The sequence below is a fragment of the Manacus candei genome, unplaced genomic scaffold, assembly GCF_025592945.1.
Source record: "Manacus candei isolate 608988 ecotype Guabito, Panama unplaced genomic scaffold, ASM2559294v1 h1tg000017l, whole genome shotgun sequence".
Taxonomy (NCBI): Eukaryota; Metazoa; Chordata; class Aves; order Passeriformes; family Pipridae; genus Manacus; species Manacus candei.
The window spans coordinates 5,249,665-5,270,219 of record NW_026138065.1 but is presented as its reverse complement, the minus strand read 5'-3'; the positions used below and the strand labels follow the sequence as shown (position 1 = coordinate 5,270,219).

The following is a 20,555-nucleotide window of genomic DNA, read 5'->3' as shown; positions in this document are numbered from 1 at the left end:
TGACCAATACAAAACAAGAATGAAAACAATAACTATGTGTAGAAATGAAGGCTTTTTCCATTTCAGAAAAGAGATATCTTATTGATATTTGACTAAAAAGGACAAATAAAATAATTGAAATTTTTAGTTTGAACTACCAGCTACTCAAAAACCCTCTAGTTTTAGGGTTTTTTTAGGAATGATGCCTGGGGTAGAAAATCATGACGGACATGCCACTAAGGACTGGCCTCCTTTTGCTGTTCTGCTGTGACTGGAGCTGAGGTGCTGTGCATTGTGCTGGAAGAGAGGAGCTTGAGGAGTAGCACTTGCACAGCCAGGTTCATCTAAGTAAGGGACCAGCAAGGACTGGTCAGGTATTAGGCCAGTGTCTGCCATTTTCCAGCTGACAAACACTTACCTGATTCTTAAGCTGTTTGCAGGAGTGAGAACTGCAGAGAGATATGGAAACCTGAGGGGTTGGGCCCAGGATAAACATACTAAAAATATTTGTCTTAAGCATTAGTCCCTTGGAAACCCACACTTCAAGTTCAAACTACCCCATTTGGCAAGAGTTTGTAGGTCAATCACAAGTGAGAACAACTCATCAGTAAATGTAAAGATAAGTGTAAAAGGAGAAAGAAGTGGAGAGTGTCACTGGATTTAGAATGAGCCAAAACAGGAAAGCTGTTGTTCAGTTTCTGCCTCCTGTCCTCAGATCATTGCAGGAAAGAGTATGACCCTAACGAGTAGGGAGGAGAGAGCTGCAAATCCCAGCCAGAGGAGGAAGGATTTCCCTGCACATGCAACCACTTAATGCTGCAGCTGTGCTGACAACTCATGCCCCAAATTCAGTAAATATTAACCTCCTCCCTTCCTCACATATGAAAGAAAAATACACCTGCACAGGTGGCTGAGAGCAGCATCCTGTACTCCTGTGGAAACTGAAGCAGGATTCTGATCCCCTGAGCAGTGCTAAGGCAATTCCTCTGTGCTAGTGAAGCAAGGGCTGCCTAAATTTGGAAAAGGACTTATGCTTCTGTTCCCATGTCTCTCCAGCTGTGCTCCTGTCAGGGGCAGTTTATACACCAGCTCTGTGTGTAGTGCACTGCAATGTCACTTGGAAGCTTTCCCCACTGATGCTGGATGAGCTGCCAGTGTGCTGCAGGTGTTTCACACAAGCAGATGGGGAACTGTGAAAGCAAGAAGGGTCAATTCTTGCTCCACATTTCATTGTGCTCACAGTAGGGTTCTCTCTCCTTCCCTTTCCCCATCAGATCACATGGAGTTTTCATTTTTAGTTCTACCAGTATCAGTCCTGGGGAGTAGCATCTGCACTGGCAATAAAGAAACATGTAAAAAGTAACCATTGAGATTGCTTAACAGAAAGGAAGATAATTAATCTTCTAAAATAAAAAGACTTACTCTTCTTCTATCTATCTATCTATATCAAATATAGGCACTCCAGCCTCTATATACATTTCATATAATTTTTTTATAAGTCAGATATGTACTGAGGTTGTTGCTGATTTGTTTGCCAGGTTGAGGAGTTAATGTCATACTGCATAAATGGGTCAGTCAGCACAATTGTATTTAGCCGCTCATACACCTGCACATGGCTTTGTAATTTTTCCCCTAAATTCTGCAGTGATAAAGTTGGAGGTACAACTCTATTTTAAACAGTTAATACACGGGACTGAACACTGAGGCTAATTGATGTACTTTTAGTACTCTTTTTAAGTACTTTTTTAAGGTACCTTTTAAGTACTCTTAGATGTACTTTTTCACTTGTTCACTCCAGCTGCTGTGCTGCCTCCTCGTACTCTGACTCCCTTGTCAGGTTATGTGTGCAGGGTTTCATTTCGGATTGTGTATTATTAGTAAAATTCTTAAAAAGTTGCAATTCATATGTCCAGAGTGCACTAATACAGCCAAAAAACCCTAATCCTGTTTAGAATTTGGCCATTTACTTCTAAATATTAAAGGCAAGAATATATTGAAAATATTAAGGTTCTCCTTTCCATTATTCAAACACCTACTGCTTCTTCTGACTTTTTCCCCCCAGTTGTTCTTTAATCTCATTAGCACAGGAAACATCTTCCTATGCGTGATGACTCACATGCTACACCTCTGAAAACCAGACTGTTAGATACAGGTTCCCAAATCAAAATTTGGCTTATGGAAATGCTGTTAACATTGTATCTCAAAGAACTATCTAGGCTCAGTTCTTAAATTATGAGCCACAACAGATGATCCTTACATCAGACTGTAAATTGAGTAAATCTGGAAATCTCCTAGAAGTGATAATTTTGAAACACTAGCTTAGAGAGGTAAAATAAAAGTATACTTGAAATATTCTGTAATGTGGAAAATAACAAGTCCCTGCAGCTCTAATAAGAAGATGTGATAATTCTGTATTTGGGGCTGCTGTGGGTTCTGTTTATTAAAAGTTTATTTTCCTAATCAGAGAACTTAATATGATTCAGTATAAACATTGGAGAAGATCTCTTAAGGAGGGTGTATCTTCTAAGTTGTCACTTTTCCAACTATAAGATAAATTAGAACTACTAATGCCTTGAAAAAGACCACATGTTGTTGTTGTTGTTCAGATGGGGAGTTTGTATCTATAAGAAGTGTAATATTCTCTGAGGCAGAGAGGGGACATGAAGGAGAGGACCACCCAGACAATTCCTGATCACTGTAGGAGTTAGGAGAAAAAAGTATCCAAAAACTAGCAATATCCTGGGAGTGAGTGCTGTGGAATGCAGAAAAAAAATTGTCATGACAACTCACTGTGTCTCTAGGGGAAAATTCAAACAACATCTAGAAAAAGATTATACAAATCAGATCAACTAATAACTACTTTTTTGCCTGACTTTAGGTCAAAACTTCCTAGTTTATTTGATAACATAATTAATTCCTGAGATGTTAGAATTATGGTTCATTTAAAAATACCATCAATTTCAAAGCTCCTAAATAATTGTTGCAAATAATAAAAAAAATTATTTCACAGATTTTATACCACAACAAGGGTTTATGCAGCTTTCCAGTGTGGCATTGAGAAAGTTGTTTTAATAGCTAATAGAGAACTCCTGGTTTTCATATTTTAATTAAGTGGGTTATGAAGTTAAGTATTAAAGGGAACCCATACATATTTACAGAAGGTAGCCAGACCTGTAGACCTGTGAAATTAAGTGCACATAACTTAATGAAAGGCAAAGATAAGCATATGTTCAATATTTTCTGAGATTGTGTCTGAGACTGCCAGTCATGAATTGTCTAACAAAACACTTAATTTTGGACATGCTCTTTTAAATTGTATGCCAGTGCTACACTGCTGTTGAGGCTTTTTTGACTATTTAAAAAGAAAAGATGTCTTACTGTAACAGCTTTCCTGTCGCATTAGAGCAAAACATAATTTAAGGGTTAACAAGTGTCAAGAAGCTGTGAATTTAATACAGGTAGAAAGTGACAGATACAGGGAATACAGTGTGCCAGGAAAGACACTTTCCATCTTTTGACAAAGCAAGTATTAATACTGTCAGTTGATATGGTGAACCTGATGGATGAGCAGCCTAACCCAACATTGCAAACATGAGTTCCCTTCCGAGTTATACTGTAGGGGAAGTATCCATCCTAATTTGTTCAACTTGTATTTCAGAGCACAAAGAATAAAATAGTTATTCTTCCTTTTATGAAGACCACTCTGATATATTGCATCTGAGCAAATGCTCAAAACCAACTTACAGATCCCTGTGAGCATAAATTTAATTGATAATGACAATAGATATTACATTGTGTAATTTCACTGAGTTATAATACTGCAGATGGCAACAATTTATTGATATAGCGGAAGAAGTTCATTTAGCATTTACTGCAGAAAATGAAGTATCTCTCCGTAGTTGCAGTACTTCCTAATGTACTCTCCTTGAAATCAGTTTGATATTTCAGAGTTGGGCACTTAAAATGAACAATACAATAAATGTAAGTATTAAATATCTAACTGGCAAGTTAGAGCCATTTTCTATTTAATTTTTTATGATATATTTGTGTTACATTATCAGGGTATGCCTGTGATATTTTGAGGAATGATGTCAGCTTGCTGTGCCAGCTCTGCCTCTGTTGGATCAGAGCCACGGTAGGATGGCCCTCGGAGAGCTAACTCCTTCTATGTGGCCGTAGGAGAGCTAATTCCTGTTCTGTGGTTCCTGTCTGGCTCAGATAAAGCTCAAATCTGCTTGAAATATACCATGGTGACATATCATCCTCTTCACACTGTAGACCTAGCTCTTGTGGGACAGTCATTACACCTTATTAAAAGAACTCGCTAAAAAATTGAAACCACATCCTTGCAACAGGAGAAATTATGAGGAAAACAATAATATGGAAATCCAAACACCTTCAAAGAAGCGTTATGCAGTCACATGTAATATACCTGACCAATGTTTCTTATAAATAGTAAATGTGGTCTCAACAAGCCTATAGCTGTGTTCATGAAAAACTTGCTTTCCTGCCTATATGCAATTTGCCTCTTGCTTTTTTACCTTAACTTGAAAGTAGCTTTTTGTCTTTGACAGAGCTACTGCAGTTTGCACATTCATCTTTCCAGCACAAGGCACTCTTGCTTGCAGTAGCCTTCTTCACGTTCTGGGTACAATTGACAGCAAAAACCTCAGCATCAGTTTCTCATCAGCCAAAACCAATCTCATTCAAAAATGGTCTTTAAATTTGCTGGCTTGTTCTGTGAAACAATCTGGCTGGCTGGCAGTGCAGGTGTTTAAGCGTGAGGACTTCCTGTGGTTTAAGATTTCACAGGCTCCAGTTGGTGCCCCTAGTTACTTGAGGGTGATGTGGCAACACTGAGTGGTTGCTGATGAACAGGTTTGCAGTGATCATGCCTCTGTTTTCTGTTTTTGTTTTTTGTTTTTATCTTTTCCTCAGGGGAAATCGCTCACATCAAAGAGGTTAACCAGTCTAGTGCAGTCCTACTAAAAGGATCACCTTGTAGCATGGAAGCAGACTCAAATCATTATACATACTTTGTAGCTCACTGATTGCCTGACTCAGAGGACAGTAGAACAAGATGTTGCATGAGCAAGGACCTGACTTGTTTTCTTTTGTGTATACTAAGGCATTACAGACTCCGAGGGACTCTCTAGCCTTTCGATGCCTCCATTTCGAAAACTGTCTGCTCACTTCCTCCTTCATATCAAGCTGGATCTGTGTCTTTTTATTTTCTGCAAGCTCAAGTACAGTGAAAAAAAAGCTTCTGCTAGGCACAGTTTATTTAAAAAAATACGTCAATCAAAAACTGGAAGAAATGTAAAAAATGCATATATTAATAAATATACATATGGCATCACATTTATTGCACAATAAATTAGCACAGAAGGTTTCATTTCACTGATGTATTCACATTGAGAAAGAAAGCCTGTGTCTTTGTCTGTTGTCTGTATATTCTCTGTTAATGTTTCTTGCATTTATTTTTATACCATATTTAAAAAAGAACACCTTTTACTCCAGATGTATTAAAGTTGATCCTTTCTCTGTAAATTTGTGTATGTTTATATTGTTGTTTTATCTTTCATTAAAAGATGCAGAATCTCTTTCCTTTGGGAAGTTTGAGATTTTAATATTGAATCTGAAGATTAGTCAAGAGCAAAATGATCCCCAAAAGTTACACACCTTGTGCTTTCTAAAAAGGTGACATGAAATGGCATTTTCTTTCTCTCAGTGACACCTAATCAAGCACACTTTATTGATAATCATTTACTTTTTCTTTTCTCTTTATCAAGCTAGCAGCAGAGAGATTTTCCAGCTTGCTCATCATCTCATAAGCAAACCTTTCTTTAAGCTAGACCCGTTCTATAATAGTACAGTCTGCGCAGCAATTCAGTCGCTACCCCAGACCAGATGAACTGAACTGCATTTCCTTAGGAACAGACATGAACAATTCTGACCAAGAACACAAGAGTATACTTGATGAATAGGAAGGGCAGTGTTTCTTTCTTCTTGCTGTCACTTGTGATACAAAGCAACATTTTAAGCTGAAAAGGTAGTGCTAAGTATACAGGCTGTAGTGTAAACCTCCAGTAGTAATGCAGGAGGCTATAATTTAAATTCAGGGGCTCTGTCTGGGTGTGCTGTTGTATGTCCACTGCTGAGGTTACTCATGCAGAGTTCTGTTGATAGGTTTATGAGCGCATGTAGATGTTGCCCATAACACGGCAGATATGGAGCTTCTGAAGCTAGTCTGAGCTGGAACCAGAAATCTCTACTCAGCCTAAAAAACAACACTTTGAACTGATAGAGGTGGCATAAGGATAGTGGTCAGAATCTCTGAGTAGAAAAGCAAAGATGGGAACTAAGTCAAATGATAAAATGCTGATACCTCCAGGGCATCGTAGGGTGCACAGGACAAACAAGCCTGCACAGAATAGACTCAGGAAAGCCAACTCTAGTACCATCTGTCATGCTGACTTTGGTTTGATATTGAGAATTGCAATCTTGTTTCGAAGGGACTACCAAGCCTAAAAATGTGCGCACACACACACACACACAGTGGGACAGTCATAGATACAAGCAGACAATCAGTTTGAATGCATTAATACCAGAGTAATCTCATTTAACATCCAATACCTGTCTGCATTGTTGCCGCTAAGGACAGGACTCCTGCACAGACCAGCAATGGGCAGAAGGGAGCTGAGCTGCCTTCTGCCTCACTTCTCCACTGGCTCTGTCAGTAGCCTCGTGCAGCCGTAGCCATGAATGCAGCATCTTTAAAGAGGCAGTCTGAGTGAAGCCAGTACAAAAGGCATTATAAATCACCATGAATGGCTTTTCTCCATGTTCTGCTCAGATGAGGTTTCTCGAGGTTTGGGATTTCTGTTTGTTCTTTGTTTTCACATGCCACTGTGTTTCTGATTTCTAGATAGGATGACAATCACTGCTTTAAAGTGTCTCCATTTTTGTCAGCACAATTCTACTAAGCTTTTATGGAAATGCCCCTTCAGAGTTTGATTTTATCAAGAGCTCCATCTAGGTCAACTCAAAATGTTCACAACCTAGGGAGGTCAGATGAATTTTAATAAACAGCACTGAATCCCATATCTTAAACTTTGAGATTTAATTTTACCACAGAAATGTGAGCTCTGAGGCAATGAAATTGGGGCCAGGCAATCCACAGAAATTTGAGCTCTGTTTCACTTCTCAGTGCCAAATAGAGATATTTATTTCCAAACTCCCGCTGCCACCAATTGCATCAACTGGTATATTGCCTGCTTTGCCTTCACAGTTAACTAATTAGATACCAGTGCCTGCTTCAAATAATGACTTCCTTCAAATAGCTAACATTTCAAATTCAAGCATTAGGCATTTCATGCAACTTCATCCTAAGAATTTTTTTTTTTTAAATCACTTTGCAACACCAACTGGTTGATAAAAAGATGTGGAGCATTTGTATTCCTGAACCCATTCTGTATTTATTCTAGTTCTTTCCTGTCATGGTTTAACTCCAGCTAGCAACTAAGTACAACACAGCTGCTTATTCACGTCCTTGTACCTCAAATGGGATTGGGAGGAGAAGAGGAAAAAGGTAAAACTCATGGGTTAAGATAAGAACAGTTTAATAATTGAATTAATTTATAATAATAATAGTAATCATAATGAAAATGAGAAAGAGAGGGAGGAATAAAAGCCAAGACAGACAAGTGATGCACAATGCAATTTCTCACCACCCACTGACTGATGACAAGCCTGTTCCTGAGCAGAGATCATGCCCTCCTGGCCAACTGTACCCAGTTTATATACTGAGCATGATGTTCTGTGGTATGGAGTAACCCTTTCACCAGCTGGGGTCAGCTGTCCTGACCATTCTCTCTCCCAGCTTCTTGTGCACCTGCTCCCTGGCAGAGCATGGGAAACTGAAAAACCCTTCACTTAGGGTAATCCCTGCTCCACAACAGCGAAAGCATCAGTGTGTTATCAACATTATTCTCATACTAAATCCAAACCACAGCACTGCACCAGCTACTAGGAAGAAAGTGAAAACTATCCCAGCCAAACCCAGGACATTTTCTTTCAATAAATATGAAGTCTGTATTGAATGGTTGTCTTTCCCTGTTTTACCCAGGATTTAACATGATGATTGTAAAGTAAAACCAGGCACTAGTAGTAAGGATTTCAAAGTAGTCAGGGAGCAGTATTAAGGTTTCATTTGAGCTTAGTTCCAAGTGATACAACTCCACCATCACACATGAATGAATTTGGCCCAAACAAGATCAATCCTACAACTAGATGATTTTTAAAAGGTTTATCTGCAATCTTATGATACTTTATCTATTCACTGTCATCTGCTATTAGGATAGACTTGGACTGGAAACTCCAAGTGGAACAAACTTCCTTTTACTTACCCACAGAGAAAACCTAAATGTTTGTTTCCAAATTTCACAAAGATCCACTTCAAAGATTTAAGATTAACTCAGATTAAGGCATGCTTGTACAATGACCAAACAGCTGAAGTATGACCGGCTACACAACAATTTACCATTAGGGATTTCAGTGAGGCCACAAATCTGCAGAGAAACAAAGGACCAAGAGAGGAAATCCATATGAAGAGACCGTATTTCTTGTCTTCTAGGGAAGAGCCATCAGTCAGCGCCTCCTGGCTCTGCCCAGGAAGCTGAAAACACCCTCATGTGAGATATTAATTGCAATATTCCTTAAAATAACCCCTTGGAGCTCAGAATTTCCATCTGAGACTTGGGCTTCATTAGACAGTCTCTCTTCTCATGCATCCTTGCTCATAAAACAGCTCTTAAGCCTACAGGGGAAAAAAGTGTTTGATGGTGCTGCTGTACACTTCAGATGGTTTTGTGCTCCCAGACCAACCTGTGAAGAAAAATGGCTGGTGGGAGAGGGAGAAGCTGTCCTGGCACCTAACTGACAACAGCAAAATATTTGCCCATTCTTCTGTAAGGTGCAATTAGAAACTGTTCTTCAACCCTACAAAACCAAAGATGGATGAAAAAGGTCTTAAAACAGTGATAAATTGTGAAATGCTAAGCTGAAACAGTAGTGGAGACTGGCCAAAAGTTAATGAGCTGAAGGTGAATACAAGACTAAGAAATGGGAATTAATTGTGGTGACCAGAACAGAACAGACAAGGGAGGAGTACTGGAGAGCTGAGTAATTAGGAGCAAGAGAGGCAGAATGAAGCTGGTGGATTGCCAGCCTGTTGGCCACAGCCGTACTGAGTTGGAATTAAAACCCAGGAAATCAGGCAAAATCAACTATGAGTGGTCCTTTAAAACACAACAACTACATTTTTTTTCAGCTAAAAAGAAATAGTGTACAAGCAATAATACCAAATTTCTGGAGTTGCCTTTTTCAAATTGCACCTCTAATAGTCTGAAATCATGAGACATAAATGCCAAATAATCCCCTAAGAAATAACAAATAGGAGGGCAACAACCAGCTCCAGAAACAAGACCTATGCAAGGAATGCATTTAAGATGTTTATTTATTAAAAATTATTAAAAAAAAAATTAAGCCAAAGTAGACCACCAAAGGGAGAGAAGGCTGTTTTCTACAGGTAACTGGAATTAGGAGTTGGGAAAGCCAGTGATTTATTTGTGGCTCTTCCAATTATTTATTTTTATGCATAGTGAATAACAGCTGTTTGAATTTATATTTTTAAATTGTCATATTTTTTATGTCCCTTCTAGCTGAAGATTTTGTGCATAGAACTAACCCTGGTCTTATTAACATAGGTGTGTAAAACATAGGAATTTTACTAAAGGAAATTTAATAGCTACAGGGACTTAAATAAAATAAGGCTCTAATCCCAACAAGTTCAAGGGAAATTATCAACAAATTCTTTGAGTATATTCTGTGTCCACAATTCATTTAAGCAAGTTGCTAAGTGGTTGTGACTCACACCAGTCTGCTGTTTGATCTCACTGCTGAACAGACTGCTTTTGTCTCCTGTGAGTTGAAAATAGGTGGAAGTCCCAATATTAAAGAGGTGAAGTGGAAGAGAAGATGATTTCTCTGAGACTGGATTCCCCCTCCTCATGATGTTTCAGACTGTGGAGTCCTCAAATGACATGTGTACAACTAAATGGGTTTTGTTTTTATAGACATCGACTGGAGGGCTGCAGAGTCTCTCCAGACAGTCATTATCTCTACAAAGAAAACTACAAAGTTTTTTTTTTTCTAATATCTAAACTGAATCTTTGCTTTGATTTATCCCTTTATTTTTGACCAGGCTGCTACAGTCACTATTATAATATGTTCCCAGCATAAATGGACATTTTAACATTACAGTCTCCTTTGGTTTTCTTACTGGTGTTTTCTGAAGTGCTGAGTGACTTCATCACTCCAACTTTCTTGGAGGATGGTGCCCAGATCCCTTGCAATCTAATGTAGATGATCATTCCCCTTTGTGTATAGCTGACTCTTCTTGGGTCAGTCCATCGGTTATCATCCTCATTTTTCAGATCATCTTTATCTTTTCCCAAGGGTAATTTTTTTTTCATTCTACCTGTACAATACTTGCAGTCCTTTTATCTACAGGGTGAGAGTGAGGAGTCCGCTGGCTTGATTCTTTAGCACAAACACTTGAATGAGAGTGAGTACCATCATCACTATTTGCTGTAAGGGATCTGTATGTGTAAATTGTAAAGAAAAATTGTCCTTATAATAAACTCTGAGAACCTGCTCAAATGCTAGATGATAGTCCTTATTTACAAGTGTGAACATGGACAGTAAATATCAAACAATATTAAGACACGATTGTAAATGTTACCTTGTTAGTGGCATTTGCACAATTTTTATTGTATTTTTTCTTTGCTCCAAAAATATATTCTGCTGCACTCACCTTCATTGGCCTCTTTTTGATTTGACTAGATTTTGAAATCTCTTAGATTCATCACAGCTGTCAGCTTTCAAAAGGGGTACTATTTCCCACCCTTCCTCTTAACCTTGCAGCTGCTCCTTCAGGATGCTTATCAAATAAATGAGACATTTCATTATGCATTTATCTTGTCCATCCATCTTTTTATTCCTTTACCCCTTTTCCTTAAAAGATGAGTGGAAATGGCATATTTAATGTAACTTACTTTTCTACCTTTTCACTGAGAGGAATGTGTAACCTGAAATCTATGACCTTTTTTCAGTTAATCTTATTTGATGCACTGTTCTTTGTAAAAGTTTTCTTTTCGATTCTCTTTCTTCTCTCCCCCTCCCCCTCAGGAACATCTTTTTTAAGATTCCTTGTCTTTTATGGTTCTTTTCCTTTGTTCCTCTGATCTTTGCTCCATTGATCCCTCCCTCATGGTCTTATGGTGCCCACTAATGCTCCTTATATTTACCTTCTCTGTTCCTTCTTGGAATTGAAAGAAATTAAAATAAAATAAAAAAAAATAAAAAAAACCAAACCAAAACAAAACAAACCAGAAATTATTAAAGGAAAGGCAGACCAGTGCTAGGCCAGGGGCTGATGCAGATGCAGAAACTGCTTCTGACTCTGGCCAGATCTCAGGGGACCATCCTGCTCCCAGAAGTCTGCCTCTCTCACTCCCCATCCTGTTCTCATCAGCTCACTACTCCTCCTCCAGGCCACTGCTCTCCCAAGCTGATGGATAAGGGACATGGGCAATGTCCTGGGGGGCAGGATGCCTGTGCAGGGGTGTTGTTACACAGTAGGGACATCCTTCCTCACCTGGTGGGGAGGCATCACCAGGAACCTCAGGAGATATGAGGGAGGTGAGTTACTCCTTTGCTTAGGTGCACTGAATGGAGACAGGCAAAAGGAAGCCTGAGTGTGTGACTCCTCTGGTGCCCAGGACTGAGGGAAGGAAGGGGACAGGTACTTGGGTCATTCACTTCCATCACTGGAATTTGAAATAAATCAGGAGCTTAAGTTTCTTTCATGGGAAGACTGATGTGAGGGTGTCCACAGAGTGACGCAGAGTGTCTCTGTTTCTTATCAAAGAAAATGTCTGTAGGAGGCAGGAAGGAAGATTAAAGCCCGAGACTAGGAAATATTCTAAGTCCTGGTCCATACTGGTCTGGGAGGTTAGCTCCAGGGAAGCCAATGAACATGCCTAAAGAAACTGATGTACCTAAATCACAGGTAAAATTTTTTGGGGGAGTAGGCACAAATGTGGAATTTCATCAATGGATAGAGTAAACTGCTGAAGATACAGTTCAGACAGTTAGACATGCTCAAAAAATGAGGGAATTGGTTTCCAGAAAGTTGGTTTTAGGGAACTAATAAGTTTGTAATTCCTTAGTGATTTTGGTTTACTCCATTTCTCCTTCCTCTAACCCTCTTGAAGTAGTTCAGCCACTTTTCTGGGTCCTTGACTAGTAAGGTTTTGCCTTATCTCTCTTCCTTTGATTTCCTTCTCAACTGTCTTCCTCCTCCTTTTCTGTCAGTGTTGGAAACCCTGGCATAAGGGAGTAGCTGCAGCTGCTCTCCCACCAGTGCATTTGTGTACAGGGGAGAATTTTCACTTCTATCTTTATTTTCTTCCTGTAATCAAAAATTGAAATATCATACTTTTATTTTGCTCCAAAGGGCTTCTTCCCAACGTACTTCCAGCCATACAGACCCATATCATCTACTTTTTTCTGTATACTTGTGTATTATCAACACTCAGATATTTTATGGGAAAAAAAAATTACACACACCCCCAACCAACCAAAAAGCCAACCATGAAAGATAAGAATTTTAGATATTTCTTCTGCTGTTGGTCAGAACAGAGTGTAACAATAGAAAAATTGTTTTCTATTTGAAACCTGCTTGAACCCCATTGCTGTGTTAAAACTGCACTTTGGGATTCCTACCTGCCAGGAGTGCTGAGCATCTGCAGATCTTTCATTGCCTCAGTTGGCATCTCCCACTGTTTTTTTACCTGCCCCAAACTCCCAGCATATTTCCACTGAAATCAGAGATGTGAAACATGTAAGACTGGATTTAAAATGTAGTTACCTTTTTCTTCAGAGGTACCATTGTGCTTGCTAGCTGGATATCAGTGGTGGAATCTCTTTGATACAGTAGAGTGGGCTTGGGTTTTTTTTGGAAGATGGTTTGGATTTCTCCTGCTAATTCTCCCACCCCAGACCACAGCATGTACTGGGAATACACCTTTGTTTCTAGAAAGATATTGAAGACAACCTCTTTCCACCAACAGTATGGACTAGGTGGAGTGTATTTTAATGAAAAGGAAAAAAGCAAGTGTTTGCAGGCCAGAAGACCTAGAGGAATATGAGAGAGAGAGGAAGGAGTGATAAAAAATATATATAAAAAACACTGCTCCTTTATTTTACATCTAAATAAAGATTTTTGAATATGCTACCCTAACTGCATTGTGCTAAAAAAAAAGGAGATGCTGGAGAAGAAAAAGCCTATCCATGACCCACATAATGAAGAATTCTGATGTTGCCTGTAGAATCAGCTGTATCCTTTTCAGTTCCTGAAAGCTTCTGCACCAGGATGGAGCTCATTACTCCTCATTATTGAGGCCTCGCCATTTTGTGCATGCAGCAGCAGCAGCAGCTGCATCCTATTTCTTGCTGTGCAGAGAAAATCTGTCTGCAGCAGTCAGCATCAGTCGTTCATGTAATGCAGAAATGGTTTCTTTTAACAGGTCGCTCCCCTGGATGCTCTTACTTTCTGTTTTATTGGTACTGACATGGTAGGATCAGCATTGCCAGTGTATCAGCACTGATCTACACTACTACTGCAGTTTTAATTCTGCTGTGGAAAAAAATGTGTAATCTGAATGGTACTACTTTGAATTGTGTAATGTTGACTATGAAAAATATTTATTATAGAAACTTACTGGACTTTTTTGGTATTCATTATAGTCCATTCTTTGAGAAATCTAAATAGAGCATAAAATCAAAAACAAAGGAAGGAAGACAAAGCAATTTCCTTTACCATGGTAGAGCAAACTAGTTTGGTGTTCTTAAAAACCTGGTGATTTTTATTTTTTTTTTCTTTTTTCTCCTCAATTGTTCTGAAATGACCGTATGCCTCTTCTTTCTATTTGATGGTCTTGGTTTTCTTCCGTGACGAGTCCTGCTGATGTATGTGCTGAGAACTCATCGATATTCATCTGAAACAAATAAACCCAGTATTATGTTCCTCCGCTGCAGTGATACTGGAAGTCGCTGGGCAGCAATCAGTTGCGAATTTTCCTCCCAGCCTCAGCAGCTCAAGAACGTGCCAGGTGCGCGCAGCACAGACGCCCCTCACTCACCGCCGCTCGGGTGCGGGGCCGGGTCCGGGCGCTCCCGCGGTGCGGGCGGCGGGGCAGCAGTGACACCTCGTGGGTGCGCGCAGGAACCACGCCCGGACGGCGCCCGCGCTGCTCCCGCGGCCCGAGGATAGTATTTCGGCCGGGGGAGTGGGCAGCGCCCCTATACCACCGCCTAAGTCCGGATCCTGCCCTCGCTCACACGAACACTCCCTGTCCGCGTCCTCTGTCAGGGGACAAACGAACCAGCTTCCATCATATCCCAACACAAAGACCATGGAATATTTTTGTTAGGTTATGCCTGAAGGACGAGCGTCCTTTTTAAGACGATTCCTGGGAACCAAAGCTGCTGCACTACAGGGAATTCCTTCTAGGACGTTGGGGTCTTATTAAAATACATTTGTCTTGTCAGGAACTGACTTCAGTAACCATGGGCACTGTTTTAAAGAAGGAAAAATCAGAGCACTGCACCACCAAATATAAAAATAGCCCCAAAGGAAGAAGGAACAGTAGCAGCCACAGAGCAAAGCCAGTACATCAAGGTCTGATTTGACTCTGGAGACATGCAGAGGCTGAGGGCTGATGGAATAACTAGTTCTACTTCTGCTTCTACTAGTATCATGTCCCTGGGAGGAAACCGCAGCAGAGACCACCCTTCCAGCTGGCAGCCCCCAGGGAAGGGGGATTGGAAGTCATGCATGGGAGCGCTCATCCTGGTTGTTCCTGTTTTCTTCCAGGACAATGAGATTTTGGTCCCATGATCTGTAAGCAAAGAGGTTGGTCAGAAGGAAATCCCATTGCCATCTACTACTGATTTTAGGGACAACCTCTTGGTGAAGGCCAAAATATAACTGGTTAACAGCTGCCAGACTGCAGCAGTACAGTTTGTATGTGTCTACATGCTTCATTTGTTATCTGTATCTTGATAAGAATGAGAAACCAAATCTAAAAACTGTGCCTGATTTTTCTGGGCTCCCACCTCCACATCTGTATTGATTTTGGTCTGCATTTCCTCTCTTTTCCAGAGCCTCTAGTCCCTGTGAAGGATTGCTGATAAACTCTGACTCTATATTTCAACCTTTTTTATCTCATAGTTTTATATATTACATTCTAGCTTTACCAAAGGACCCGCACTTTGTCTGTGAGGACATCAGGCTAACCTGGAATAAGCACCCTAACAAACTCAAGCACTGAACCATTTTGGGGAGGTTTTTCTGTGAAGAATTGTGTACGAGAGGATCTACCCTTCAGCTTTAAAAACCAGAGGATGAAAGAAATGCTTTTTCTCCATTAGTAACAGACAACTAACTTTGATAATATAATGTTTAGTGAAAAATATATTAGGTATTTGTGTGCAATGCTGTTTTATGTCTGAGTGAATATTATGGAAAACAATTATCCTGGCTTTAGGGAATGGAGAGAAAGTTCACCTTTGCTTGGATATATAGCACTACCCTTTGGGATGGTGTCATTTGATAATTCCTGCCACATGTTCTCATGCGTAGGATGTTTTTGTTTCCTTACTGTGTCTCCCCTCAAGTCCTGCTGGGTAATATTTCAGATGGTCACGGTCAGAAAAAGCATGTGACAACTTCCAGATGTTCAAATAATCAAAGCGATCTGCAGATCTAAGGGAGCACACCAACAAACAAATGAAGGATAACTTAAAGGGCTGCAGTCTAGGTGGGGGGTCACGTTCAGAGTTGGCGTAGCAGGCTGAAGGATAGTCTTTTAATATCTGAAGAATTCACTGATGTCTAGATCATTTGCTAAAAATGAGATAGTTTGATGATGTGGCTGGGCCAGCAGTAAAAACCTAAAACATGGAGTCTGGTTGTGGTTTTCCCACAGCTTGGAGCAGAGTTGGCTTCCCTGGGGACCTAGGAAGGCTCTCATAGTGCAGCATAGCTCTGAGCTGAGCTGGCTGCTGGGCTCCAGCTTGAGTGATGCATCTGGGGCTTTGAAACATGACCATGCCCTGCTGTCAGCCACACCACCACTTCATCTGGGGCTGTGTCCTCACTGAGCTGGTGGTGCTCTAGACTGTGCTGTGTTCAGCTGGGAGACGGGAGGGCACCACTCAGAGCAGGGAAACTCCTCTGCTTCTGGTTTGCTCCTACCTGACTTTTATAGGCACCTGTTTGGGCACTAGTAGCTAGTTCCAAGCTGAGTTTTGGGAACCCATAGTCGAACCCTTTCATCATCCCAGGGCATTTTTGTTATTCCATCCTCCCAGCTTTATAGAAACATACAAGACAGCTGAAAATGTGCAGTGGGATGCAGCATTCCTCTTTGGGAATGTAAAACCATTCATCAACAAGATTAAAAAAGCTCACATTAGTCACTGGCAACCTTATATTTGTAGAGGTGAATGAGCATGGTTGTGTGGTGCAGCATGTGTGGAGCAGCAAGCAGGAACACCAGGATGGAGGATGCATGTTGCTTACTGCTGTGACAGGGGCTGAACAATCCTGTCTCTGGTCACAGGAGGGACAATGTTCTCACCCCACAGGATCCTACAGCAAGTTTACTGGTGCCTTTCTGTATACTGGCATTTGATGTCACAGTGCCTGCAGTGCTGATGGCACATCCTTTGAAACAGATGTTCTCTCATCTGCCCGCTGTGTGTGCAACTGGTAGAGCTCTGCTGGAAGATTGTTTTCCAAATCCTTCCATGAGGAGCACTGATGAGGAGGGGCAGGCATTATTGCTATTATTATTTCTACTACTAATAATTTGTGTGGAAACATTGCTGGCTCAAAACCTGGCTCAATTGCTGGTGGAGAAGGGAAGATCTGATGATGTCAAGGGAACTGCTAGAGCTTTGAACTCCTACAGGCTGGTGCTTTTGAAGTGAAATTATTCGGGATATTGCTGCCAACTGCTCCTTCCTCTTGGTAGTAAGGCTTTATGTGGCTTTTTGTGCAATCTTATATGGGTCTTTGACTGCTTGGGAGGTAATGCTGTAGTGTGCTAGCAAATTCCGTTCCACACTAGGAAAAGGAACAACTTTGTGACAGTTTGTCCATTATCAAAGGTGGCTTTTGTCAGTTGGGTTCTCTCTATCACATTCCTCAAGAATGTGGAGATTTCTGAAAAAGATTATTCTTTGGTTTTGTTCAAACAATACCTTTGTATGTACATAGAAGATGAAAGACCACTGCTCACCTGGAGAATCAGACCATGGTACCCATGTGCTTGGAGGGACCTGAGCCTGAGGAGGGCATTGGTAGCACCATTAGGGCCTTGGAGGAGGCACACTACAACATGGGCAAACACCCAAAAGTGAGGAGGATGTTGCAGCTCATGAGGACACTGGTACCTGAATGTGCTGCAGGAAAATGGTGACCATTAAAAATCAGGTCTGGACCATATAACAGATAGTTACTGTGGTGGGTCATCTCTGTCCTGATTCATGTCTGTAGACTGGGTAGCAAGGTCTACCTTTGGTCTAACGTTTTGAGGCCTGTGTTCTTCTACTAGCTGGGCTATTGACAGCATGTCCTTCGATCATTTATAATGTGGTTGTCAACACTTCAAGCTCTTTGTCCATGTTCACAGGGAAAGTTATGATTACCTATGTATGGTAACCATGCACTGCACTTGAAGCCAACTCCAAAAGGATAGATGGGGAGATGTAATAAGGGAAATAAAACTACTGAATCAGAAACCAGAAAACTGTAGAAGAAACAAACTAAGCAGCCCCTATCTGCCAACTACTCATCTGTTGGTCATCCACTCATCTCTTGAGCAGCTACATATTTCAATGTTGCTATTAAAAAAGCAGGCAATGGAACAACATGGGGAGGTCTGGCTGGGACAAGAGGAAAGCAGCTAAAGGACCTTTTCCCTGGCTGGTAAATCCATGCCTGGTCTCCCTTCAAGGCTTCATAGTTTAGAAAGAATTGCAGTTTGTTCTTCAAAAGATGCATCAATCTGTTGTGGATTAAGAAGACAATATGCCTTCCACATTTACTCCCCCTCCAAAGACTGATTTTTGAAGGATTTGCTAGTCATTTCATTTCAGACACATTTCTTAACGTTTTGCTTTCTTTGTAGTTAAACTTAGACTCTGTCCTTCCTGAATCCTATAAGGCTCACTATGTGGTGTTTGTCCTTTCACAGTCATTACCAATACATACTCATTGCACTCATTGTGCTCTACTAAAATTGTTTTGTCAGGGTAAAAATTGCAAATTAAAATATTCGCTCAGAGGGAGGACTCCAAAAACAATTTCGTAACAAAAATTCTCAAATCATTTCCAAACAACTTAATTTAAAAGGGAAGATAAATCTTTCCTTTGCTACTACTGAGATCTTCCCAAAGCTTTAGGTATGAATAATCTTTCTGAATTTTCCAGCTATTTCAATATCCCATCCATACTGAAACCGAATTGTACCTCTACAACCCATTCAAGAGAATTTGCAGACAAGGCCAGTGCCCAACATCTCTACCCATTAAAATCAATGGTCATAGATATTTTAATTTACTTTCTCAGTTTTCATTCCCTTCCATTGCTTGTTTGCAGCTGCATCACCATTTTGTCCTTTTTAATGGGAACTTGGGAACTTCCCACTACTTTCCTATATCTGCCTCTTTTTTCTTTAAAGTCTCTAGTCTCTTTTCCTTATTTTAATAGCCATCCTTCTCATCTGTTGACTGCAGATCTTGGCTATATCCTGATAAAATCAACAGAAAGATTTTCCCTGGAATTTTAGACATTTTTCCGTACTGGTTTTCTCTCTCCTTTCCTTTTTCTTCTTGGTGCCTGGCTGGCTGATTTAAACAAACATTTTCAGAACAACTTGTCCTCAGCTGACTAAACTGGTAAATAATGGATAAATATAGTTTCGATTGGGAACAGCTTTCTGGCAAAAGATGGAGCACAGCACTAAAGAAGAAATTTTCTCACCTTGAGTCATGGAACCTGGTTTTTTTTAGATTAAAAACATTTACTTAACCTGCATGTACAACACACAAACATCAGAGATGTCCTTTACCTGTGCTCTACCAATACTTTGTGTTGCCTACAGTACCCTAGCTACAACACCTAGACAGCAATTCTGTTTTGTGAAACCCAAAGAGACTGGGTTTCTTTCTTTCTTTGAATCAAAAGCAGCACAAATCTAATTTAGAATTTAAGCAGTAATTCTTCTTTTTTCCCCCATCACCTAGAAAGGTATTGTTATTCTGTCATAGGCTTCAAGCTTCAACATGTAACAATAGTATTATAAATTCCTTGATGTCCTAAGGCTGGTTACCTACCACCATAACTCAGTCATGCTGTGACACTGCTGTCTTCTTATCAAATGTACTTCATGGAGCATACAAAAGGCTTGTTGCTGTGTTTGTTAGGATGAAATTTGGCATATTCCCTATGAGGCATACAGAGGACTTTTATAAATGTTTTTCTATGTGTTTATTCACACAGAAGGGCTAGAAATCTAAGAGGTTTTGATATACATAGAGAAAATAAAAACCCAACTCACAACCGTAAGTCATTGTATTTTGAATTTTTATTGTAATAAATTATAGCAATAGTTCACACAACCCAGCTATTATCTCAGATTGTCTCTCTGCAGAATCACAAAAACAATCTGAGTCATCCTGACTTGATTCATGTTCGGTTCCTGTTTGGGAAGGCTTCCCTCACAATCAGGCCACCCGGTAGCATTTTTTTTTCTGTGAAAGCTCAAGTTCTGTAAAACAGTCCCATGGCCTATGATGGGTTCTGCAGCATGAATCATGGAAAATATACATCCCTGCTTGTTTACAGCTGGTTATTTTTGTCAAAGTCCATGTGGAAGCAGAACTATGAGATTTTTTCCTACATGATACATATGTCTTTTGAGCCCTCTGATAGGAATTGATTAATAGAGACTTATCGACCATATCAAAAGATGCTCAACATTTGAAAGAGGAAAAAGAAGTAGAAAAAACTTGACATGCAGAGCTGAGACTGAGTATCAACCAATTTCAGAAAGAAAGAAAGTGAATTTATCTTTATGGAGTAAGCAAGGCATGAGAGAATTGTTTCCCTGTTTCTCCTAGGGTCCTCTTCATGGCCTGTGACTGAATTCTTGTGAAACTTTTATTTATCTTTGTTGTGGCTTTCATTTTACCTGCGTATATAATGTTATGTAAATTAGTGCATGCAGAATATATAATTTAAATTCGTTCATTCAGCTGGTTAAGAAATAACTGCTACTTTCACCTGAAAAGTATGACAGGAATGGAGAAAATCACTTGTACTTGCCACCCTTCCTTACATCATTTGAGAGAGACCTCTCTGAGCTGAAAATGCAGCACAG

The 20,555-nt window shown here is 40.1% G+C and overlaps 1 protein-coding gene across 9 annotated transcripts in view; it reads left to right on the top strand.

Annotated features, from left to right (window-relative positions):
• The window catches only part of RGS7 (regulator of G protein signaling 7), a 266,491-nt gene that overhangs the window by 243,910 nt on the left and 2,026 nt on the right, over positions 1–20,555 (top strand). For 5 of the 9 annotated variants that reach the window (XM_051783811.1, XM_051783809.1, XM_051783808.1 and 2 more), the window contains one exon: positions 5,108–5,582. The exons of 1 other annotated variant lie outside the window; for it this stretch is intronic. In XM_051783811.1, the coding sequence (XP_051639771.1) occupies positions 5,108–5,302 (195 nt within the window). In that variant the 3' untranslated portion in view covers positions 5,303–5,582. Of the gene's footprint in view, positions 1–4,917; positions 5,583–20,555 lie in introns of those variants that run through there. 3 more of the 9 variants (XM_051783810.1, XM_051783814.1, XM_051783812.1) reach the window with 2 other exon arrangements.